This window comes from Amblyomma mixtum, chromosome 8 (assembly GCF_055824585.1).
Source record: "Amblyomma mixtum isolate Tamu chromosome 8, ASM5582458v1, whole genome shotgun sequence".
Taxonomy (NCBI): domain Eukaryota; kingdom Metazoa; phylum Arthropoda; class Arachnida; order Ixodida; family Ixodidae; genus Amblyomma; species Amblyomma mixtum.
The window spans coordinates 106,366,102-106,391,793 of record NC_143019.1 but is presented as its reverse complement, the minus strand read 5'-3'; the positions used below and the strand labels follow the sequence as shown (position 1 = coordinate 106,391,793).

General features: G+C 49.9%; 1 protein-coding gene across 1 annotated transcript; it reads left to right on the top strand.

The window, feature by feature from the left end:
• The first annotated feature begins 11,648 nt into the window (after positions 1 to 11,648).
• Positions 11,649 to 13,328, top strand: LOC149333805 (uncharacterized). The gene has a single exon (XM_089557806.1). It carries the CDS (start codon positions 12,093 to 12,095, stop codon positions 13,326 to 13,328), a length of 1,236 nt encoding a protein of 411 aa, XP_089413932.1. The 5' UTR covers positions 11,649 to 12,092.
• Positions 13,329 to 25,692: the final 12,364 nt, after the last annotated feature.

Genomic DNA, 25,692 nt, shown 5'->3' with positions numbered 1-25,692 from the left:
AGACGTGAGAGCGAGCCTGTAAAAGAAGGACGTTGACCGCTGTCAAGTCAGTCCGGACCGCCATTTAAGCTTCATCGAAGCGCGCTCGTTCGACTCCCGGGAAAACACCACTCGGCCAGCATCGGACCAACGAGGCAACGGTCGCCAGTCTGCGGGACGGCATCGTCGTGGAACTCTGGTCGTCGGACTGCCACAGTGCCCGGTGAACAAATTGTGTTTTGTTTGTTTACCTCTCTCTCTTGTGTTAGCGCACTTTAGGTGTAATATTGCCTTTGTGTTTGTATTCTCTTTCTCGAGTTTGAATTTGCACGAGTTGCATTGTTTTGTTAATCACTTTGTATGTTTTTGTGCTAGTGATTGTGAAATCCTCTGTATCGTCTCTTTGCTGTATAAACTTTGTTTTGTTTGTGAACCTTTGGCTCCGACCCATTCTCTGGCTTGCGACCGGCGAAAGCTGGGCACCAAACGCCCAAAAAACTCTTGTCACTTGGTAGCTGGTCTCCGCTGAGCTGCCACGCTTAGTCGAGGGCATCTCCTTTGAGTCCGAGACCGCTACCCCCACACGCTCTAAGGGTGTCTGGGAGCTTCCCACGTAAGAGTGCGTGAAGTGTGGGTGACAGAGAGGCCTTTGCCTTGCAGTGGGCGTAGTCAGGCTGATGATGATGATGTATGTAGATGACCTCCAGATAGCCTGCACATCCTCCAACATATTAACATGTAAAAGACAAATACAGTTAACAATAAACTGGCAACATGGACAGACAGAAATAGTTTCCGGTTTTCTCCACAGAAAACAGTGGCCATTTTTTTCTCGCTCAAACGAGGTTTACACGCAGATTCCACCCTACACCTGAATGAAATATAGTTACCCGTAAAAAACGAGCATAAATTTCTAGGCGTAACATTCGACAGAAAACTCACTTTCTTGCCTCACATAAACACATTAAAAAAGGAAGCCTCCCGATCCCCTAATATACTTAAAGTACTCTCCCGAAAGCACTGGGGTTCCGATAGGTCATGTCTTTTGCAAATTTATCGCTCTGTAGTGCGCTCCTTCCTGGATTACGGATGTGTAGTATATGGGTCAGCGAGACCATCATACTTGAAACGACTGGACTCGGTATATAATTTAGGTTTGCGTCTTTCCATTGGTGCATACAGGACTTCGCCCATAAATAGTCTTTATGTGGAAGCTAATGAACCATCACTTACAGACAGAAGAACGATGGTTACGTGTTCATATATTTTAAAAATCTGTTCAGTACCTAAACACATCTGTTACCAAATAGTCGCAAAGTGCCCATCAGAACACTGTTTAATAACAAACTGCAGACTACTAGGCCACTGCCCTTGCGTTTCGAAGAGATGTGCGAAAACTTTGGCATACTAGGCACATTACCTGGCATTGCTCTAAGACTAGATCCATTACCACCATGGTACCTTTTTCCTTCCATCTGCGATTTCACTCTTACAAAGTTCCATAAAAAAGAAACCCCACAGCAGCATATAATACAAGAATTTTTCGCACTCGAGAAAAAATACAGTACTTTTACACCTTTTTATACAGATGTTTACATTGGCAGCGCAGTGGTACAGGAGAATTGGAATCAAATAGTAAGGCTTCTGCAATGTGCATCAATCTTCACTTCCGAATGTTACACCGTCTGTGTAGCCACTCAGCAAATAGTAAACAAGAAGCTCACGAACAGTATTATTTACACAGACTCACTAAGTTTACTTACTGCGCTTCACTCTAGGAATTCAATCACTCCACTACTTGGTAGCATCATACATAACATAGTAATAGCCACAGGTCAAGGACAGAAAATTATACTCTACTGGGTCCCGAGTCATGTCGGAATAAAAGGAAATGAGGGCAGATTTCTGCGCTGCTCAAGCTCGGGGCTATGAAATAGAAAAAGTAAATAGGCCTTTTATAGATTGCGGGAACTTAATACACTGTAAATTAAAAGAAAAATGGCAGTCATCTTGGAACAATTAGGTAAATAAACTACACTTAGTAAAGCCAGTTTTAGGTGAGTGGCAGTCCTGCACCCACCAGGAACGTTTCAAAGAAGTGGTTATCTGTCGTCTTCGTATAGGGGACATGCATGTAACATAATTTCCTACTAACAAAAGAAGACAAGCCACAATGTGAATTATGCGAAGATGAGTTCAAAATAAACCATGTTTTATTTTCATGCAGAAATCTAGAAAGACTGAGGAAAGAGCATTTTACAGTTTTTTATAGCGAACAGATACCATTCCATCCAACTGTGCTTTTAGGCGGACATGCACTTGTTGACATTTCAGAGGTTTTTAAGTTTTTAAACATAGCAGGTGTTTTATTTGATTGATTGGGAGCCTCGACATCCTTGCGCAGCCAAGGATGATTGCAGAGGTTACCTGACCTTCTTTGAAGATTTTACCATAAGTCACTTGTAAAATTTTTTCTTATATTTTTACTAGGTTGAATGAAATAACTTTTTAGGCCCATTACACCACCGTTGATTTACACTTTTGTACAACTTCCTATATAAAAATTTTTTCTACCCTGAGCTTGGCGCATGATAGTCTTAGCCGCTTATGTGCCATTAAACGTAACACAACACAATCTACAGTCATCAAACTTTGCGTCGGGGTTACCTGATTAGTTGCCGCGTTATTCGTGGAAGACAGCGTTACACCGGACGTGACCTTGGCCGCGAGTATGAGCCATTAAAGGCTTTCACCTTAAACAGGCTGGTTTAAAGGAATGGACATTGGAAAGTAGAGGTGTGGTATAGGCTGCGATCCACACGGCCTTTGGTACCAACAATGGCGAGAAAAGAGGCAATGCTGCACCGGCGGCTGGAGATGCGAACTTTAGCTGAAAGACGACATCATGCGGAAAGGCCCCCGCTGCCCAGCGTTGGGAGCTCGCATGAAACAATAGGTATTGTGTTTGAGCACCAGATGCGTGGGCTGTTCCCTCAGAAGAGGAAGAGGTGCCATAGTGGAGGTCTCTAATTTTGACCACCTGGGGATTTTTAACGTGAACTAACATCGCACAGCACACAGGCACCTTTTGCGTTCTGCCTCCATCGAAACACGGCCGCTGCGGTCTGGTTCGAACCCGGGTACTCTGGCTGGATAGATGAGCGCCTTAAACCCCGGGAAGCTTCATGCTCGCATATACGCGTCAGCCATGTTAATGAAGGGATTTGGCGGACGCTCGATGTTCATTAAATATGTAACTGTTACGACTCAGCAAACCACAAACCTCTTGGAGATGTCCGGATTAAGCCTAAAAGTTTACATACCGAGGCATAACCTCTGAAACGTCTTATTCACCAACCTTTCTTTGTGGAAAAGCTGAAGATGTGCCCACGATATTATATCTGCCTTAACCTAGACACCTAGGAGATATTACACGTCCTGGGAATGTAAGCGAGATATAATTTAAGAATTCCACATTTTTCAGTCATTGGATATTTCGTGTTGCCTTACTGCATTTAAAGTTGGAAATTGCTTTTTGACTACAAATTGGAGGAATGGCCAGCGCTGCCTGTGTTTTTGTGTGTGTTTTCGTGTTCACTCCACAGTAACATTATCCTACCTAAAAAGAAGAAAAAAATATTGGAAGTAGTAAGGACAAATCTGAATGCACACCCATCAGGTTTCTGACTCAACTGTATGCAGTTGGTTTAAAATGCCAGTCACTTTGGTCAGGATTCGCGTCGTTATTTCATTACTATTCTTACTTTCAATTTGTACCTTGTGCAACAGCCAACGCAAGCTGTCTCAGCCACACTGCAAAAACTTTTTTAATCAGCAGCTAGGGCTATAATCATTTTTCTAATTAGGCGTGTTTTATTCAGCTTACCTAACTATTTAAAGTACGAAAACTGGTTCAATTCTTGGGAGGTAATTTTTCTCAAAATTATGTTAAATCTGCTAGTTGCGCTAGCATTGATAACTAACTACTGGAATGCTGAACTGAGGAAAGGGTTGGCATCCGTTTACTACAAAGTTTTCATGCCATGCTAATGGTTTTAACAGTATGTCTACTGTGAGCCACGATAAAAAGTGCTAGATTCTGACAAAACCACGAATATCCGGGACAGACCGCACATTGGGGCATTTCACTCCGTGTGGGGCCACTCCACCCTTTGAATTGAATAGACCTGTCCACAAATTCCGCCGCGCCACCAAGCGGCCGCGCGAAGCACTCTGGGAAAACGGAGCGCCGCGGCGCCGCGCTCGCGTCTTTTCGTCCGTCTCTCCGACTGCGCCTGCTCACCGGAGAGCCTTCCTCTGCCATCTCGTCGCCATCGCTGTTTCTTATACCTGTGCTACATGGGAACGTTCGAATGACATCTGAGTCGAATGACATTCGAGAACTGGAATGACATTCGGACTCGACGGACGCGCGCGGACGAAGCCTTCCAAGCGCATTCGAAAGCCTCAGTTCGTTTTCAGTGTACAACGATGACGACGGCGGTGGTCACACTGCTCCGACAACGACACTATCACGGTCAACAGCAGCATGTGATTGTAGTGAAATATCTAGTTTACTATAATATGATTGCAGTGGGATGGGACACGCTTTTCAGGCCAACGACACCGACGAATCCGATCGGCGGACGGTCAGCCTTGTCGGCAGCTGAGCGAAAGCACGGTGATGAGGCGGCGGTGCAAATATGTTCGCGCTTCTAAATGAGCGAAACGAACGGCCATATTTCACATGTGCAAACCTGAACAGTCACCAGCGATAAACGCTCGCCAAATTAATTTCAGTCGACGATGACTCCCTTCCCTTCCGCGACGACTAGGCCTAGCGAGTCCGTAGGATATGATCTGTGATTGCGGCGGTCGTGATGAGCGAATCACTAGCTTTAGTGAATGAAAATGGTCACCGAGTGTAGCTTTGGCAATAGTGACCTGAAATTAATTATTGCTTACATCGCTGGGCACGCATATGATGAACGTGAAACGCCGGTGTGACCGAGACTGCCGAGCCGTGCTTTACGGCCAGCAGCAGTCGTCGCCGTCGCTAGCTTGTGGATTACAAGTTAGGCCGTTTCAATTAAAGCGAACGGTCGCCAAACATACTTCTGGATATAGTAGTTTAAAATAAAGTACTGGTCAGGTCGGAGGAAGCCGGGACAAAAAACGAGAAGCGCCGGTCCTGCGCGATGTCAACAGCCCGCGGTTGTTAAGTGTTTCTCAGGCGTGCGATCGCATCATCGCTTCCCACACATTATCGCACTGCGTAAACAAGCACCGCTACAGCCGGTAAAAAAGAAAACAGGTTGATTAATAGAACTAAAGCGCCGATTGCGTTTTATGTCATGAGAACGAGTACTAACTGTTCGTACGCAGCCATGTAAACAACAGTATGAGTGCAGTTGTCCTCATCGGCGCACTCCTGGGTAAATTTCATGCTGACGCGGTAAATGTTCACTGCTGTAATATATAATCTTCAAGCACTCCCTTAGACAGAACACGAGCTATTTGCTAATCATAACACAGTCGGTTGACACAGTAAGCGTCACACAGTCGGATGTTGCGTTCCGCGGCCACGGATCACCAGCCGAGCACCAGCAGACGCTAAGACCGGCGTTATCCCAATGCATGTATACACAGAGCCCTCGCCGCTCATGTGCCCATGGTGGTGGCGAATAACTTTATTCATTAAAGCCCCCTCCCCCCCCCCCCCAAAAAAAAAACGAAAATTCTGCAGCACCATTACGGGCGGCCTTCAGGCTGCCGGTTGTGGCGTCCTGGCCGTACCTAGTCGCGACGCCCTCTGCCCCGGTCACCAGCCGAAGTTGGAGATTCGCATGTGCCCATTGCTCTGCGTAATCACAGCAGGCGTCCGTTCCGCATACACTCGGTGTGGAAAGATCGTGGAGAGACGATCCATGTATCCCTTGCGCCCGCTAGTGTTGAAATGCGTACCACATATTTTGTGGTGTTTCGAAGGCTTCCACAAGGTAAATCGCCCTTGCGAACCTTGCCGATTTATCCTGCGCATCCATTCTAGCTTCAGCTTCTTGCCCTTGGGGAATACGTGGTATGAAATGTTGATGTCCTTTCTCGTGTTGTTACTACAGCCGGGCACGCAGCACCTTTGACCGCCACCGCGATTCTAATCTGCAGACATGTCGAATGTCTAAAAAAATCCCCACATAATTGCAGAAAGACTAAGAGATAACCACCACAGCAGTGCGCTGCAACATTTACAACGCGCGTGAGAAGACGCACAACGCCTGAACACGGCGGGACAACACAGCAACACGCTTGACAGCAGACGACGAGAGCGGCGACCGCTCCTTTCTCCCATCATGCTTTGCGCGGATCCGCTAGGGGATGCCGCGGCGCTGCAATTTTTGGAAAGGTCTATTGGCTGCACATAATGATACAAAGAGAAAACAAGAGCCCTCAGATTCCCCCGACCTTTCTACTTAAACACAGAGCAGCAAGATACTTTTGAAACAGATGTCTGTCCGCTTTATGTTGTGGGCAATTCCTCTGCGCGGGGACGCACAGGCAGTCACTCGAGGCAGGACTTTGTACAAAGGGTTTATTCTCACATCAGGGGGGGCCGGTCGTCGTCGTGGCAGCTGGGTCAGGTGGTCCTTTCGCAGGGCTGGTCCAAGAGCGAGAGGCCGCGAGCCTCTCCGGTCTCGCCTTATAAAGGCTTTCTCCCAGCCTCGCTCCCCCCGCCCCCCCACTCGGGAAGAAGGGGTCCGAGGCTACCCGCGGTGAGCGGCGCGAGATTTGACTTGCCCGCGAGCAGACCCTACATCTCCCCCCCCTCAAACGTCCGTCCCGGGGTCCGCCAGCAGGCGTTCGATGACCTCCGGGTCCGGGTCCATAGAGTCGTCGCAGGGGGGAGGGGTGCTCGCCGGGGGGCCGCTCACCGCTGGCTGGACGGGCTCCTCACGAGCCGCCTGGGGGGGCGAGGCGCCTGGCTCCGCTGGGTGCCCTGCCGGCAGCGCCCTCCAAAGCTCCTCGGCCGCCGGGGACAGCAGGTCTGGGCGGCTGGACTGGAGGATGCGGAGGGCCGCCTCCTCCGGGCTGCCCCTCTGCAGTGGCGCAGCGGGGGAAGGCGCTGCAGCCGCCAACAGCTTTTCCGCCGCCTCCCTGCGCGCTCTATGCAGCGCACCGGCCTCGTGGCGGGGCCGGTGCACAACAAGTGTGCCGCAGAGGGAACACAGGCCGGCCCGCTCCTCGTCACTAAACACGGCCGGGGGCTCCTGGTCCCTCTCCTCCAGGGTCAGGCCGCGGAAAGGCAGCGGCACTTCCTGGAGGTCACCGCCGCGAAGGGGCTGCGCCTGGTCCCGCCACCTGGACCGCGCGCAGTAAGAGATGGCCGCTCCGTTGGCGACCGTGGTCCAGGTGGCCACGTGCCGCAGGACCCTGGGCCGCTTGGGTTGCGGCTGCTCGGCGGCCGAAGCGCCGGCTGGGTGCTGAGGGGGGCCCTGCGCCTGGTCGTCACTGGCCCTCTTGCGTTGTCCTGCACCACTGGGAGGTTCTCTCCAGTGGGCAGGCGCGCGGTTAGACTGGCGGTGGGGGCCACCGCGGCCGTGGAACCGGCGCCACTCGCGTGGACCCTGCCGCCGGCCGGGTGGCGCGCCTTGATGGCGGCCACCGTTCGACGGTGGTCTGCCATCCCTTCCGGAGTCCGAGCCCCGGGTGTCGGACCGCTGGAGCTTCCTAGAAGGCATATTGAGAGGGCGAGAGCATTGCGAGTGATAATTGATCGAGAGACACGGGTGCTACCTGGTCCTCAGGTTGTAGCGTCGGTTGCGAACCGCACCGCTACCTGCTCGTCCTCCCGGGGGTGAGATCGCCGCATCGCGCTGATTTTCCACCGCTTCGCAGCCATCGTCCTTGCGAAGGTGGAAAGCCTTCAAATCAGCGACATGCACCGGACCGGCGGTTTCGCCGTTTGTCAACAACCGCAACTGGTAGGTGAGCGGCGTAGTCCGTGCTGTAACTTCGTACGGCCCAGCCCACTTGTGCGCTAGCGACGCGGCGAAACCGCGCGCTGCGTTACTAAGTGGGTGCGTTCTCTTGAGTACTAAGTCGCCCGTGTTGAAAACGACGTGACGGCGACCTTTGTTGTACTGATCCGCCTGCTCCATGCGCGCCACATCGAGGTTTTCGCGGGCTGCTCGCTGCGCTGCCTCCAGGCGCTCCCGGAGCCTTGCCGCGTACTGCGAAAGCGGAGGGGGCGCAGGCCCCGCCGCGTCGAGTAGGGCATTCTCTAGCGGAAAAGCGATCTCTCTCCCAAAATTCAAGTAAGCGGGTGTAATACCCACTGACCTGTTCACGGTTGTCCTTGTAGAGAACGCCAGTTCGGACAGCCGCGCGTCCCAATCTCTGTGCTGCTCGGTCGTCGCGACCAGCATGCTCTTCAGATTTCGATTCACCCGCTCGGTTATGTTGCTCTGAGCGTGGTAGGGACTCGTTCTCCTGTGGCGGATTTGAAGCGCCCGACAGGAGTCTACAAAGACTTTGCTTGTGAAATACGAAGCATTGTCTGTAATCAGGTCGGAAGGGAAACCGAAACGAGTGAAAGTCTCAAGAACTCTAGTTTGGGCTAGTTGGTTCATGATTCAACAGGAAAATGGCGCAAAAGACGTGGACAAAAGAGACAAACACTGGTCCTGGCGCTGGTCCTGTCGTGTTTGTTTCTTTTGTCCACGTCTTTTGCGCCATTTTCCTGTTGAAAGTCTCCAACAGTTTTTCCCAAATTCGTTCCGACACAAGCTTCCTAAGGGGGAAAACCTCAACCCACTTGGAATAGTGGTCCGTTATTACCAGGATGAATTGGTTTCCGCGCGCGGACCGAGGGAGGGGTCCCATGATATCGCACGCGACCACTTGCCACGGGTAGTTGCTAACTACCGCCTTCATCATGCCAGCGGGCTTGCCCGCCCGAGGCTTGGCTACCTGGCATACCGGGCAGGTACGGGCGTATCCCAGCACATCCTTTCTCATGCCTGGCCAGGTCGCGACACGGCATAACTTGTCGTAAGTCTTACTGCCGCTGCCATGGCCTGCCAGCGCTGAGTCATGGAAGTACTGCAGGAACCGTTTCCGCAACCTTCTCGGGACCACGACTCGGAAAGGGGATGCTATCGCCTCTTCCTCGTCAAGTTGGGGGATGTAGCGGAGCAGCAAGCCATCATCGCCCAGCAGATACGCGTCGTACTTGCCCTCAGCGTTCCCGGTGCAAGCTGCGCTGCTCGCAAGCTCCTTCAGCACCCGCTGGCAAAGACCGTCTGCTTTCTGGGCCTCGATCAGCTCTTCTCTACTGACCGCTACTCCCCAAGACAGATTTCTTTCTGCCTCGCTCCTAGGCAGGCGAGCGGTCGCCGCCACGAGCTGCTGTGTTTCCCTTCCGTCACAGCACCGTGCGGGACCTTTGTCCGTCTCCTCTCTCTCCAAACCGGGCGCGACACTCCCGTCTGCCCTCTCTTCCTCTCCAACAGCGGTGACGCCGCTTTTTACAAAGCTGGGCTGCGCCTCTGAAGCGCTTCCGCCAGCATTCCATGGTGCGCGCGATAAAGCATCGGCCACCTTGTTCAAGCTGCCCCGGCGGTACTCGATGGCGTACGCGTAACGTTGCAACGTCAGCGCCCATCTCGCGAGTCTGCCTGCGGGGTTCTTGAGCCTCTTTAACCAAGACAATGCCTGATGATCTGTCTGCACGGTGAAGACCGCTCCGTCTAGGTACATGTCGAACTTCGACAATGCGAACATGATCGCCAGGCATTCTTTTTCGGTCACGGAGTAATTCCGCTCCGCCGATGTGAGCGTGCGACTAGCGAACGCGACAGGGCGCAGTTTGCCCTCGTGTTCCTGTAACAAAACAGCTCCAACACCGTAGTCACTAGCGTCTGTCTGCAAGACAAACTGCTTGTTCAGGTCGGGGAGGCGCAGACTAGCGGTATTCGCTATCGCGCGAGCCAAGGCAACAAATGCGTCACTCTGTTCCTTGCCCCAGACCCACTTCGAGCCTTTACGCAACAGCAGGTTCAGCGGCCTTGCAAGCTCCGAACAGCGCGGGATGAATTGCCTGTAGAACGCAACCATCCCCAAAAACCTCTGCAAGCTTTTCACATCCATGGAAGAAGGGGAAGAAGGGGTCCGAGGCTACCCGCGGTGAGCGGCGCGAGATTTGACTTGCCCGCGAGCAGACCCTACAATGTGTAGCAAGCAAAGCTGCCAGCATGTGGCTTTTCCCAGAACTAGGGAACAACTTCCTGGGAGATTGAAATGTTTGAATCTTCATTTTGTCTTTTTTTCTGAAAATCCATTTATAACAATTACTGGTTATAGCAGCGACATTTCGTTGGCACTGTAATATTGTTACGGGGAAATACTATTTACATTTATTTACAAGCAGTAGGTGAATAGTTCCTAGCGGCGAGCATCAGGAAGCACCAACGCCAGCAGGAAGCACCAACAACCTCTTCTTCGTGCGACTCTGTTCACGCGGGAGGCCACTTCGACTTCCACTTCCTCTTCGTCGTAGCATGACCCCCGGCGGCATGAGCGCCGTCCCGGCGTTAGGCCGGTGATAGAGGAGCGGCGTGGTAGGGCTTGAGGCGCATAACGTGAACAATGTCGGTGGGTGGTGTACATGAAGAGGATGCAGGTGTATGAGGAGCAACTTCATACGTGACATCGGTGACCTGACGCACAACACGATAAGGACCATGGTAGGGAGACAAAAGTTTTTCAGAGAGACCGACGCGACGGGAAGGGGACCACAAGAACGAGCGACCCCTGTTCGTAGGTGACATGACGATGGCGATTATCGTACAATGACTTCTGCGCTTGTTGGGACGCTTGGAGCCGAGTTCGGGCGATTTGGCGAGCGTCTTCAGCTTGAGCAATGGCGTCCCGGGTGAAGGCGGTGACGGGACGGTCAGCGGATGGCACGAGTGTGTCCAATGGCAGGACGGCGTGTCTGCCGTATAAGAGATAGAACGGAGAGTAACCAGTTGTGTCATGCCTAGAGGTGTTGTAAGCGAACGTCACATACGGTAAGGCGAGATCCCAGTCTTTGTGGTCGGGGGAGACGTACATAGACAACATGTCTGTTAATGTTCGATTCAAACGCTCGGTTAGCCCGTTTGTCTGTGGGTGGTATGCTGTGGCAATCTTATGCTTGGTAGAACACGAACGCAGGATGTCGTCGACAACTCTGGACAGGAAATAGCGTCCGCGGTCTGTGAGTAATTGACGGGGGGCACCATGTTGTAGAATAAGACTGTGCAAAAGAAAGTCAGCGACATCGGTCGCGCAGCTCGTAGGCAGCGCGCGGGTGATCGCATACCGAGTGGCATAGTCTGTGGCTACTGCGATCCACCTATTTCCGGAATCCGAGGTCGGGAATGGTTGGTTGGTTTATCGGGTTTAACGTCCCAAAGCGACTAAGGCTATGAGAGACGCCGTAGTGGAGGGCTCCGGAAATTTCGACCACCTGGGGTTCTTTAACGTGCACTGACATCGCACAGTACACGGGCCTCGAATTTCTCCTCCAAAGAAATTCTCCCCGCAGGGAGGCGTCTGCAGCATGCAGACGTTGGTGAGTGGCGACACCACGGGGTTAACCTGAGCATCCGCAGGGACATCCCCTCAGGGGGATGATGGTGAACAATGCGTCACCACGGACCCGAGCATCCGCGCTTAGCCGTGCGTGGCATCGCCGTGTCCGGGGAAAAGGGGATCCTGGTGGTTGAGCCGATGCCGAGCGTTTGGACCCTTAAGGCCCCTCGGCGGAGGCAACACACCACTTTGGCCCCAGCTTCCTGCAGACGGCACCTCCGGCCTGACCCAACCGGAGGAAATCGGCAGTCGCCTTTTTCTGTCCTCCCCTCTATCTTTCACTTTCCTATTCCCTTTCTTACAACTTTCCTGTCTCCTCCTCTTTTCTTCGTTTTTTTTTCACTTTTCATAGGCTGCTAGGGTTAACCGTGTGTGGCCAACTACCCTGAGTTGAGTCATATTAGGTTATAGTTAAGGTGTACAGCTGGCGTGGGCAGGGCTTGCTTGCAAGTTCCTGTCCTGTCCCCTTGTTGGGCTCCATGGTGGGCGGCTGGCACCATGGCCGAAAAACGACAATTTTTATGGCTCCTCCCCTTTCACAAAATGATCGCCCTCAAAAAAGAGTGCGGACCGAAGTGACTACTCAATACTTTCAGAAATCGAAAGAAACGTTCCCAAAGTTTCATGTTGTTCACAGTGAAGCAACAGAAAAGACTGCCCGAACAATATCCCCATTCATAGTAACAAGAACCCTAACCAGTGCCTTAGGCACAGGTTACAAGCTAAAAAAAATGCCTAGCGGTGACCTCCTACTAGAACTGAAAGACAATGACCAATATTCTAAACTGTCCAACTTGATGTCCATTGGGGATATACCTGTCTCAATTACTGCACATCGATCTTTGAACACCGTCCGGGGAGTGATCTCCGAAATCGATTTCCTTGAACTCACAGAAGAAGAAATGCTCGAAGGTCTGAAAGACCAGAATGTCATCAATGTTCACCGCATTAAGATTAGAAAGGAAAACAAAGAAATAGCAACAAAACATCTTGTCCTCACGTTCAGCTCAAGCATACTACCTGAATCAATAGAAGTTGGTTACCTCAAAATAAATGTCCGACACTATATTCCAAACCCGCGACGGTGTTTCAACTGCCAGCGATACGGGCATGGCTCACAGAGCTGCCGTGGCCGAAAAACATGTGCAAAATGCGCATCAAACGAACACGTTTCTGAAAACTGTGAAGCATCAGCACTTCGGTGCGCAAACTGTGATGGTGATCATCCCTCCTATTCCAGATCATGTCCGTCATGGAAAAGTGAAAAAGAAATAATAACAATGAAGACAAAGCAAAACATAACTTTCAAGGAAGCACGACAACTTTTTCATGCAAAGAACACGTTCAACTTCACAGCAAGAACAAACTTCGCTGATGTGGTGCGCGGGGGCGCTGCACCGCACCGCGTTCCGGCCACTGCCCAGGCAAAGCCTCAGGCAGGGCCATCTGCGCCCCCGGCAGGGTCAGCAAACGCTGCCTTGCCACCCCCCAAAAAGGTCTTGCCGTCCCCTGAGTCGGCAGACGATCAGACCACCCCCTCTAGGAGGAGGTCTGAAGTTCGTACACGCGCGGCATCCCCGCGGGCCTCCAGCGCCTCCGCCGAGGCGATGGATGTATCACCCGGCACGCTCGCCCTGCACGGGCGTCAAAGTTCACTTGACCGCCAAAATAAAGGAAGGACCCGAATCACGGGTCCCCCTAAACCAGAAACCTAGGTTCCCACTTTTCCTTAAAAAATCCACAGAAAATGGCGTTCCTTATACAGTGGAACTGCCGTGGACTTTTCCATAACTACAGTGACATAAAAGATCTTTTAGACACTTTCTCCCCTGTGGCGTTATGCCTACAGGAAACGAACCTAGGTCCTAAACACAAGAATTTTTTGAAGAAATACAAAGTCTTTCGTTCTGACAGAGAGCAAACTAGCAGGCTCTCTGGAGGTGTTGCTATTGTCATCCAAGGCGGGGTTGCAACTCGCGAAATCAAACTTCAAACTAACTATGAAGCTGTTGCAGTCACCGTCCTACATTTCAAAACAATTACAATATGTTCTGTATATCTCGGGCCACACCAAACAGTTACACTTAATGACTTGGAAACACTTTTAGAACAGCTGCCAGAGCCATATCTGGTAGTTGGGGATTTTAATGCCCACTCTGTTTTTTGGGGAAGTGAACAGACTGACACTAGAGGTCGTGTTTTAGAAGATTTTATTTTGTGCAACGACGTTTGCCTGCTGAACACAGGTAAACCTACGTATTGTTACCCTGCCTCAGGAAAAATGAGTTGCATAGACTTGTCTTTTAGTTCACCCTCCGTTTTTACTGATTTTAATTGGGATGTTCTCCAAAATCCGTACGGAAGTGATCACCTTCCTATAGTAATTAGCTTGTCATCACCACCATCAATCATTCCTAGCAAACCACGTCGTTGGAAGCTCCACGTAGCTGACTGGGCACTATTTCAGGAAAAGGCCGCACTGGATAAAATTTTTTCGGATGATCTTAGTGTAGACGATCTCAACGAAATAATTACAACTTGTATTATAACTGCTGCGCGCGTAGCCATTCCTCAGTCTTCGGGAGCGGTACGCCAAAACCACAAGGTTTGGTACAACCAAGACTGCAGAGATGCAAAAAAGAAGCAGAACAAAGCCTGGGGAATTTTTCGCAGGTATCCAACAGCTGAGAACCTCATAAGATTTAAAAAAGCCCGCGCAAAAGCACGACATATCCGTCGTAATGCGGAAAAAAACTCATGGCAAAGCTACATATCATCCATAAGCAGTTCCGTCACATCAAAAAAAATGTGGGAGCAAGTTCGCAAACTGAATGGCAGCTTCTCCCCTTTCACAATTCCCTTTCTTACAGACCCTGGTGCACAAACAAGTATAGCAGAACAAGCAGACATCTTAGGCGAACATTTCTCTAACGTTTCGAGCTCTTCACACTACACACAAGAATTTCTACAATACAAAAACACATCTGAGAAACAAAGACTCCCTAAAAGCGCCTGCACAAATGAAGCATACAATAGTCTCATTACAATTCATGAAATAAACAGAGTTTTATCTGCTGGGAAACAGACCGCGCCTGGCCCTGATCAAATTCATTATCAAATGCTGGCACATCTTTCTCAGCCGTCTGTAGAAGCACTTTTGAGTTTTTTCAACAAAATATGGGTGTCAGGAAAAATACCTGAAGCATGGAAAAAGGCCATTATTGTACCATTCTTGAAACCCGGAAAACCACCAACCTCCCCCAACAGTTACAGGCCCATAGCCCTCACAAGCTGTCTCGCAAAATCGTTCGAAAGCGTCGTTAACATTAGGCTGATGTTTGTCCTTAGAAGCCGTGAACTTCTCGACATCCACCAATGCGGTTTCAAAAAATCTTGTTCAACAACTGACCATCTCGTCCACCTGGAAAATACAGTTAGAGAAGCATTCATACATAAACAACACTGCCTAGCAATATTTTTTGATATGGAGAAAGCATATGACACCACTTGGAGGTTTGGCATACTCCGTGACCTAGCGGACCTGGGTATCCGCGGAAGGATGCTGAACTGCTTAAAAGACTTCCTTTCTGAGCGTTCCTTTCATGTACGCCTAGGTTCCACCCTTTCCAAAAAATTCGTTCAGGAGAATGGAGTTCCGCAGGGGTGTATTTTAAGTACTACCCTCTTTCTCGTGAAAATAAATTCCATAGCCAAGATATTTCCAAAGTCCATTATGCATTCTTTATATGTCGATGACCTTCAAATAGCATGTACATAGTCCAGCCTACCAACCTGTGAACGACAGATACAACTGACATTAAACCGACTTTCGGTTTGGGCAGACAAAAATGGGTTTAAGTTCTCCCCACATAAAACAGTTGCTGTCCTTTTCTCGCTCAAAAGAGGTTTGCAGACTGATCCCACCTTGCATTTAAATGACACCGTACTTCCAGTAAAACATGAACATAAATTTTTGGGCGTAACATTTGACAAGAAACTCTCATTTCTGCCACACATAAGTATGATCAAAAAGAAAGCCTCCCAATCCCTGAATATACTCAAAATACTGTCACGAAAGCGGTGGGGATCTGATAGAAAATGTCTTTTGCAAATATACCGGTCTGTAGTACGCTCCACCCTAGATTATGGATGCGTTGTGTATGGCTCTGCGAGGCCATCATATCTGAAGAGACTGGACCCAGTACATAACCTTGGTTTACGTCTCTCAACAGGTGCATATAGAACATCCCCGATAGGTAGTCTCTATGTAGAAACCAATGAACCCTCCCTTATAGATAGAAGAACAATGCTCACTTGCGCATACGTCCTGAAAATCCGTTCCCTACCGAAACACCTCTGTTATTCCATAGTTACAAAGTGCACCTCCAGAACACTGTTCAACAACAGACCCCAGTCAATCAGACCTCTACTACTACGCTTCGAGGATAGTTGCCAGAGTCTAGGATTACTGGATACCCTTCCTGACATCACCTCAATGCACGACCCACTGCCCCCATGGTACAGCCTGCCCACTGTATGTGAGCTTACATTAACGCGTTTTCAGAAAAAACAAACGCCGCGCGAGCACATACTACAGGAATACTTGACATTGCAAGAAAAATATGCTTACCACACAGAATTTTACACAGACGGCTCAAAAACAACGGATTATGTAGGAAGTGCGGTAGTACAAGGGGACTGGAAAAAAATTGTAAGACTGCCAAACTGTACGTCCATTTTTACCGCCGAATGTTATGCTGTTTCTGTAGCTGTTGATAGAATATTAAGTAACAGTATCGAAAAGAGCATCATCTACACAGATTCACTCAGCCTGCTCACCGCTTTACATCCGCAAAATGCAGTTGAACCATTAATAGGGAGCATAATACACAACATAGAAAAAATCACAACACAGGGGCACACAATCGAATTCTGCTGGGTGCCGAGCCATATTGGAATAGTCGGAAATGAAAGAGCCGACTCGTACGCTGCAGAAGCTCACAGTCACGAAATCAGAAAAGTCAGTACACCGTATAGAGACTGCATGAAATTAATACATTCTAACTTGAAAGCTAAATGGCAGACAACTTGGGACAATGAAATAAACAACAAGCTGCATTATGTAAAACCTGTTCTAGGGGAATGGAAGACCTGTACGCACCAGGAGCGTTTTAAGGAGGTAATTTTATGTCGGCTCCGCATAGGACACACACACCTGACACATAACTTCCTAATGACAAAACAAGACAAGCCTCTTTGCGAAACATGTGGAGATGAACTCACACTAATCCATATTTTAATATCATGTTCAGAACTCGAAACACTAAGAAAAAAGCACTTCACTCAATTTTATAACGAACACATTCCTCTCCATCCAATGCTAATCTTGGGTGACAATGCATTTGTAGATATAAGTTTCGTTTTTAGCTTTTTAAGAGAAGCTGGTTTTCTCGATAAACTATAAATTTTAACCTATTGCCTTATTTGTTTTTGAAACACCCCAGCCACTTTCTCACTCCTGAGAAGATGGCTGAGGTCCCTATCCCATCGGTTCGGGGCCTCGGGATCCTTGCTCAGCCAAGGATGGCTGCTGAGGTTACCGAACCCCTTTAAAGCTTTTACCATAAGTCAGTTTTAAAATTTTGTCTTATATTTTTACTAGGTTGCATGAATTAACTTTTAGGCCCTTTACACCGCCGTTCATTTAGACTCTTGTATAACATCCTACATAAAACAATTTTCGATACCCTGAGCTTGGCGCATGATAGCCTCAGTCGCTTATGCGCCATAAAACCCAACACAACACAACACAACCCAAAGAAATTCAACCGCCGCGGTCGGGATCGAACCCGCGTCTTTCGGGACAGCAGCCGAGCACCATAGCCACTGAGCCACAGCGGCGGCGGGAATGGTCCGAGGAGATCGAGCCCTACACGGTGGAACGGCTCCACAGGCACGTCTATAGGATGCAGAAGACCAGGAGGTGGTGCCGAAGGCTTCTTTCTGCGCTGACAAAGGTCGCAATTGGTGACGTAATGCCGGACTGTACGGTATAATCCAGGCCAAAAGAAACGGCGCCGTATGCGGTCGTAAGTTCGTGCCACACCAAGGTGGCCAGCTGCAGGCAGGTCATGGAGTTCTGCAATTATAGAAGACCGCAGCTGCTGGGGAATGACTAGAAGGAGTGAGGGCCCGTCAGGACGGAAGTTGCGGCGATAGAGAATGTCATTTTTAGTAACGAAGAGCTGCAGGGAGCGCTTCAAGCTTCCAGAGCTGAGGCCCTCGATGATGGTTTGCAAATATGGGTCTTTGCGCTGCTCCTCGGCGATGTTGTGTAGATCAGAAATGCCAAACAGGGAAGGGATATCGTCAGTGTCACTGAGAGCAGGTGGCTCGACAGGGTACCGAGACAGGCAATCAGCGTCTTGATGGAGACGTCCAGACTTGTACACGACAGTGTACGAATATTCCTGAAGGCGTAGCGCCCAGCGGCCAAGACGCCCAGAAGGGTCTTTCAGCGAGGACAGCCAGCATAGGGCGTGGTGGTCCGTGACAACAGAAAAAACACGCCCGAACAAGTATGGCCGGAATTTAGCGACAGCCCAAACCAGAGCGAGGCACTCACGTTCCGTAATGGAGTAATTTCGCTCGGCAGGTGAAAGCAGGCGGCTAGCATACGCAACCACGTGGTGTGGGCCCCGGGAGCGTTGAGCCAGCACGGCTCCGATCCCGTAGCCACAGGCGTCGGTGCGGAGTTCAGTAGGGGCCGCGGGATCAAAATGTGCCAGAATCGGGGATGATGTCAGCAGGCGGACAAGCGTGGAAAACGCATTTTGTTGATCAGAGCCCCAGGTAAAGGCTGTGTCCGTCTTCAGGAGGTCAGTGAGGGGACGAGCGATAAGGGCAAAATCTTGAATAAAACGGCGAAAGTAGGAGCACAGCCCAAGAAAACTGCGCACGTCTTTCTGAGAATTTGGGCGAGGGAACTGTTGCACCGCTGCAATTTTAGCTGGATCAGGACGTACACCGGAGGCATCGACGAGATGTCCCAGAATGGTGAGTTGCCGGCGGCCGAATTGGCATTTGGACGAGTTGAGCTGGAGCCCAGCCGTACGAAAGACAGTCAGGATACTCCTTAGACGTTCAAGGTGCGAGGCAAATGTGGGCGAGAAGACAACAACATCGTCAAGGTAGCAAAGACACGTAGTCCACTTAAATCCGCGAAGGAGTGAGTCCATCATCCGTTCGAAAGTAGCTGGTGCATTACAAAGTCCGAACGGCATCACTTTGAACTGATATAAACCGTCAGGTGTGACGAAAGCTGTCTTTTCGCGGTCTTGCTCGTCAACGGCGATTTGCCAATAACCGGAACGAAGGTCAATGGAAGAAAAGTATTGAGATCCGTGGAGACAGTCGAGAGCGTCATCGATCCTGGGGAGTGGGTAGACGTCTCTTCTTGTGATGCGGTTCAGGTGGCGGTAGTCGACGCAGAAACGCCAACTGCCGTCTTTCTTTTTAACAAGGACGACTGGAGAGGCCCAAGGACTGGACGACGGTTCGATTATGTCCTTAGCGAGCATCTTTTCGACTTCCTGTTGTATCACTTGGCGTTCGGAACTGGACACCCTATAAGGCCGGCGGTGCAGAGGAGTGGCGTCACCAGTGTTGATACGATGCTTCACAATAGTCGTACGAGCTAAAGGGCGGTCATTGAAGTCAAATATGTCCTGAAAAGATGCCAGAAGATGGGTAAGCGCCTCGGCTTGGTCGGCAGAGAGATCTGAAGCGATCATATTGGCAAAGTGGTCAGGTCTCGAAAGAGCTGTGACATGATCGTCCGGAGAGGACGATACACAATTTGTGACTGCAGAGATCACGTATTCATCGGTAGGGGACAGCGTGGCGAGGGACATGCCTTGAGGAAGCGTCTGGACGTGCGTACTGAAGTTGAGAACAGGTAACCACGCGCTGTTCGCCGAAACTGCGACAACCGTATGGGCAAGGGCAACATTCTTTGTGACGGGCAAATCAAGGACAGGGGTGATGATATACTGGCCGTTAGGAAGAGGTGGAACAGATTTAAACAATACGTAGGTAGCGGCTTCAGGTGGTAAGCGGGTGAACTCGGCAGTACAGAGACGGTGCACAACTGGGGCAGGTGGTTCTGAGAGGTACGGTAGGTCCAACTCAACAACACTTGTAGCGCAGTCAATAAGGGCTGCGTGCTCACTAAGGAAATCAAGGCCGAGTATGATGTCATGAGGGCACTGATTCAGAACGGTAAAGAGCACGGTGGTTTGGCGGTCAGAAATCGTCACACGAGCAGCACACAGGCCGAGGACTGGGGACGTTGTGCCATCGGCAACTCGAACAACGGCCGTAGGAGCAGGCGTCAGTACTTTGCGGAGGCGGCGTCGTAGGTCGGAACTCATCACAGAAATGTGGGCGCCCGTGTCAACCAGAGCAGAGACGGCAACGCCATCGACTTGCATGGTCAGTAAATTGCGCGGGGCACGAAGAACTAAACGAGGATTTTGGAGCCGGGTCGTATCTGCAGCATCACCTCTGGACGCTGCAGAAATTAGTTTTCCGCCTGTGATCGTCCGTAGGGGCCGGGAGAGGAAGCGCGCGGTCGTTGCGGCGAACGGGACTGGCGGCGCTGTGGTGATGGTGAGCGGCTGAAGCGAGGCGGCGGGACGTCGGTGGTGGGTCTTGACGTGTCCAAGGGTCGCGAGAAAGAGCTTGAGTCTGCAGCGTCGGCGCGATAAGGTGGGGTCGAGTAATGGGTCCGCTGGGAGGAGTACCATCGACTACGGCAATGACGGGCGATGTGGCCGACACGGGAACAGTTGAAACAGATAGGCCTGTCGTCGGGCGTACGCCACTCGGAGGGGTTGCGCGGTCGAGGAGCGGCGTAAACAGGCCGGACAGGGTATAGAGGAGGGACTTCGGGCACTTGGGAGGTATGAAGAGCGGCGACAGAGGTCAAACCCAAGTTAGCAATTTCCTGGCGCACGACGGCTTGAATAAGTGGAAGGGGCAGGGGCTGGTTGGCTGCAGGTGTTGCTAAGGAGGCTGGAGCAATGGCTTCAAGCTCACGGCGTACGATACGGGTCACGTTCTCTGGTGAGGTCGGCTGGTTCCGTGGGCAAAGATCTTGGCAGGACGAAGAGGCAGCCGTGTTGGGCAGGCGTGCGATATGCTGGGTGATCCGTCGGCTTTTGGCGTCCTCGAAGCGGCGGCATTCTTTTACGATGTCTGCAATCTTGTCGCAGTTCTTATAAACGAGCAGATTGAAGGCTTCGTCTGCAATGCCCTTCAGCACATGTCCGACTTTGTCAGCCTCGCTCATCTCCTTATCGACCGTGTAGCACAAAGCCAACACATCCTGAATATAGGACACGTAGGACTCCGTGGATGACTGGGCGCGACTGGCAAAATCTCTTTTAGCGGCAAGCTGCCGGCCGAGTGGTTTGCGGAAAAGGTCAATAAGTTTCTGCTTACAGTCATCCCAACTGGTTAATGTCTCTTCGTTACTGTCGTACCACTTCAGCGCCGTGCCCTTAAGGTAAAAAACCACGTTCGCAAGCATGAAAGTCTGGTCCCACCGGTTGTTAGCGCTGCACCGTTCATACTTGCGAAGCCAGGTCTCAACGTCAGCGTCGTCGTCCCCAGAGAAGGGTCCAGGATCCCGAGGGTGAGTGAGGACCACCGAGGACACTGATGCTGCCGAATCTGGAGGAGCGGCTTCCGTCATTGTAAGCCGTGGAAGGTAGCGGCGGCGTGAAAGGTACGTCGGGGGTGGAAGGTAGCGTCCGCTGCGTAGTTCCGTCTTGCCGCACCTCCACCAAGATGTTACGGGGAAATACTATTTACATTTATTTACAAGCAGTAGGTGAATAGTTCCTAGCGGCGAGCATCAGGAAGCACCAACGCCAGCAGGAAGCACCAACAACCTCTTCTTCTTCGTGCGACCCTTTCACGCGGGAGGCCACTTCGACTTCCACTTCCTCTTCGTCGTAGCAATATTTTGTGGGCTCTACTGTACTAAACTGGCATGAAATAAAGCTGGACGAAGACATCAACGTTGCACCAACTTTGTGAGGAGGGTAGAAAAGCTCAAAAATGCTGAAGTTTGATTGTCTGCATGGTTAAAGAGGAGAAACACATTCTCCATACAAAACAGATAGGGAAGGTGACTACTAACCAACATGGTTCCTCTTGCGGAAAGTAACCTTTGTGCATATGTAGAGTCTGTTATGGAAAAGGAGGTAATGTTGTATGCAAAAAGGCATGGGTTAGGCGACCAGCTAAGGACAGCAGTGATCTTCACGGCCTTGAATCTATGTGTGCACCTTTATCACATTGCTCATATGGCCAGCTGCTCTGTGTCAACATGGAGTGCCTGGAAGACCATGCGGGGATCGTCGAATAAGCTCACGCCTCTTCATTCATAATGTTCTGGACTCAGGATGCCTCTGTTTTTTTGTGCTACATGCAGTAAAGATAACTGACTTTTCCCAGGGGTGAAGTTATCTGTAGTTTTGAGTGTCATATTCTGTGTGTGAGGCGCACAGCCAAGAAAATGATTCAACAAAAATGACCCGTGTTGGGAAGAAAAACAAAGGCACCACAGCTTTATTTAGCAGTGTATTCCTGGAATGCTTGGAGCAGCTTTATCTGCAGCCCAGGTCGAGTGGCCTCTGGTACTGTTTTCGTCATTTTGCCTAATAATAATCCGAAATGTTCACAATAGTCAAAATTTTCGCTTCCATTAAGGGCCTCAGTAAGCTTGCCCAGGTTTGCTACTATTGCCTCATTGGCCCGGTAGGCCTTTCTCTTATGCCGTTTGGCCTGTGCAAGCGCTGTTTGTGACAGTGGAGCCTGAGCTGCTGGCAAGTCTTCATGTGCAGCAGGAGATGTATCAGCCGGTGATTCCTGTGAGCATGGATCATCTAGCACCCATTCTTCGAACTGTGAAAGTCCATCGTTGTCAATGAGTGCTGAGCTCAAGCACTTCACAGGGCTCAGACACTCCAATGGCCTGGGACGCACTGCTTGGCTCCTGCGCTGTGCTAGAGCACTGCGCTGTCCTAGAGCACTGTGACGAGACGAAATGCACCGCTGGACCCCAGCACACAACTTGATGCTGGCTGGCCTGTTTTTGGTGACTTATAGTTGAAGTCCTGCATATATTAGAACAGCAACCATATACCAAAATGAACACACCCCTCAAATTTCTGGGCTTATTTTTTAAAAAGAAGTGAACGTTACAAGTGGAAATACGGTATATAGCACATAAAGTTCTCTGCAGCAAGAGTGGGCAAAGTGACTGCAATGCTGCAACAATGCCAATACGAATGCTGCTTTTTTCACAGGTTTTCATCGCTTCCACTGCTGCCACAGGTCTCCCTTTCGTGGTCCAGGATGCGTTGTGGATTCCAGAGCAACGGAAACAAGAATGATCTTGCCCATGCCTGGACAGCCATGGTCCGACCACGACCAGACTACTCAACGTCATCATGGACTATCCAGTCTTGCTCTCACCATCAGTAACTCTAATATTGTTATCACAGAAAATTACTGAATCCTAGCGTGACTCGCTGCTTCGGGCTCTGTTGTCGGATATATAGCAGCTTGCGCAGTGCCATTTCTGTTGTTGTTGCTGCCCATTAGTTTCCTTGTTCAATTCCTACTTTTGTTTTTTTCAGTTATGCTGTTACATTTACTTTTGCCTTCCTTTCGTTATGTAGGCCTACACAAACAATATGTATTCTTTCCATCTTGCAGTAATGCCTTCGGGCCCTGCTGGTATTGTAAATAAATAACTTGCATTTGTTGCCTGGCCCACTGTGCTCTCTTCCAATCTCAATGTCACAGCTTTCAGCCATGGACAGAAAGTGTGAAGCATGCATTCAGTGTGAATTGGAAAGTTGCTGTGGAAGTGTAGTACAGCAGATGTGTTACAAGCATTTCTCAGTGAAGGTACTGAACGTATTAGGAGGAAAATAGAAGCTTAGAGCAGCCTTTACTGAGTGGAATCCTTCAGCAGGCACTAAATGAGTAGTTACTCATGGCCTTACATGGTACAATAATGTCCAAAAGTGTGAGGATGATTGCTGAGAAAAGGCCCAGGACTTTGTCAGCATCACAGATGAGCTTCAAAGGAAGCCTTGACCAAAAAACAACTTTGCTTGAGCCTTTTCACAGGTAAGAGTTTCTTCTGCAATACAACTCCCACTCCACCCGCTCGAGAGAGCGGCGGACCGGCTCTCTCGAGCGAAGAAAAGATAGAACCCTGGTAACGGGCCGAAAACAGTAAATTCCTTACGTTCCATTTCCACCCAAAAACACAAACATGAATTTTGTGGTTCAATGGAACTGTAGAGGAATGTTGAGGAACTACAGTGATAACACATATTCTAGGGTCAGTGATGCCTCTAGCTTTGTCTTCAAGATACCAATCTTGGTCCACAACATTCAAATATCTTAAAACATTATAAAACTTTTAGGCGTGACCGCGAGCATGCAAATAGACTCTCGGGAGGCGTCGCAATCAACATTCAAAGCGGCGTCCCGGCTCAAGAAATGAACTGAAAACAAAACTTGAGGCGGTTGTGGTTAGTCATCAGCTACAAAACCATAACAATATGTTCTGTATATCTTCCCCCACACATCACATTAACATGCCAAGATCTAGAAGGCCTGATCGCTGAACTACCGGAGCCATTTCTGGTAGTTGGCAATTTTAACGCTCACTCTCCGTTTTGGGGAAGCGAACGCTGTGACTCTAGAGGCCAACAGTCGAAGATTTTATACTTTCGAATAATGTCTGTCTTTTAAATACGGGAAAAGCCACATATTCCTGTCCAAGCTCAGCAAAAATGAGCTCTCTCGATTTAGCTTTCGCATCACCATTACTTTTAACGATTTTAAATGGGATGTTTTAAATGACCCCATGGGCAGCGATCAATTACCTACCATCATCAGGCTCTCATCGTCCACTCCAATCATACCCACAAGGCCACGGCGCTGGAAAATTCAGCTCGCCGACTGGTCACTTTTTACAAAAAGTGCCACTCTGGAAAAGGAATTTTGTGACCACCTCAGCACAGATGAAATTAATGAGAAGTTTACTGAATGCATATTAGCCGCAACACTCGCTATACCACAAACAACAGGATTTGCACAAAAGACACAGTGTAGTGGACGCAAGAATGCACATTAGCAAAAAACAGCAAAACAAAGCTTGGAGCGCTCTGCGTTCGTGTCCCACTGCAGAGAACTTACCTTTAAGAAGGCAAAAGCCAGAGCGCGGTACGTGCGAAGAAATGCTGAGAAAACTTCTTGGCAGAAATGTCTCCTCTATAAACAGCTCAACAACATCAAAGAAAATGTGGGAAAAAGTTCGTAAATTTACTGGTGACCATACCCCTTTCACACTTACTCTCTTGACAGCACCCGGGACACAAACATCTTTAGAAGAACAGGACAACATATTGGGCGAGCATTTTGCTGAGATCTCAAGCTCATCCAACAATCAATTACCTTTAAACGATAACATATTCAGTAATTGTAAGGGATCGGTAGTGTACGCGGGGTCATCGGAACGCGGCTGGGGGCGCTCAAAGCGAAGCGTCTCCTTCCTTGGAACGCGGCCGCTCGCGAACGCGCCGGGAAGTACGGGTGTCCCCCCGCCCCGCGGTACGTATTCGCCCACGTGCTGGCACGAATGTGTATTTGTGTTTGTATTTACTTTTATTTTGCAATGGAAAGGGCGTTTTGCCCTACGGAAGCTGGAGGGCTGGCCATGCTCTTGGTAAACCAATCATGTGAGCAGTGTAACATGATTGGAAGCTACCAAATGGGGGCCGGGCCTTTAGGACTTTAAAACCGGGCACCGGAGCCGGAATTGGGGTTCTGCGCTAAGATGAGATGCTATGCATCTTCGGCTACGCCGAGTAGGGGCCTCCCCTAGTGTTAGCCAGTTCCGCCTTTTTGTTGTTTTGTATCTTTTTGCGGCTTAATGTCTCTAGTGCCTAAACTTATATATGCTGTAAATATCTGTATATAAATCTT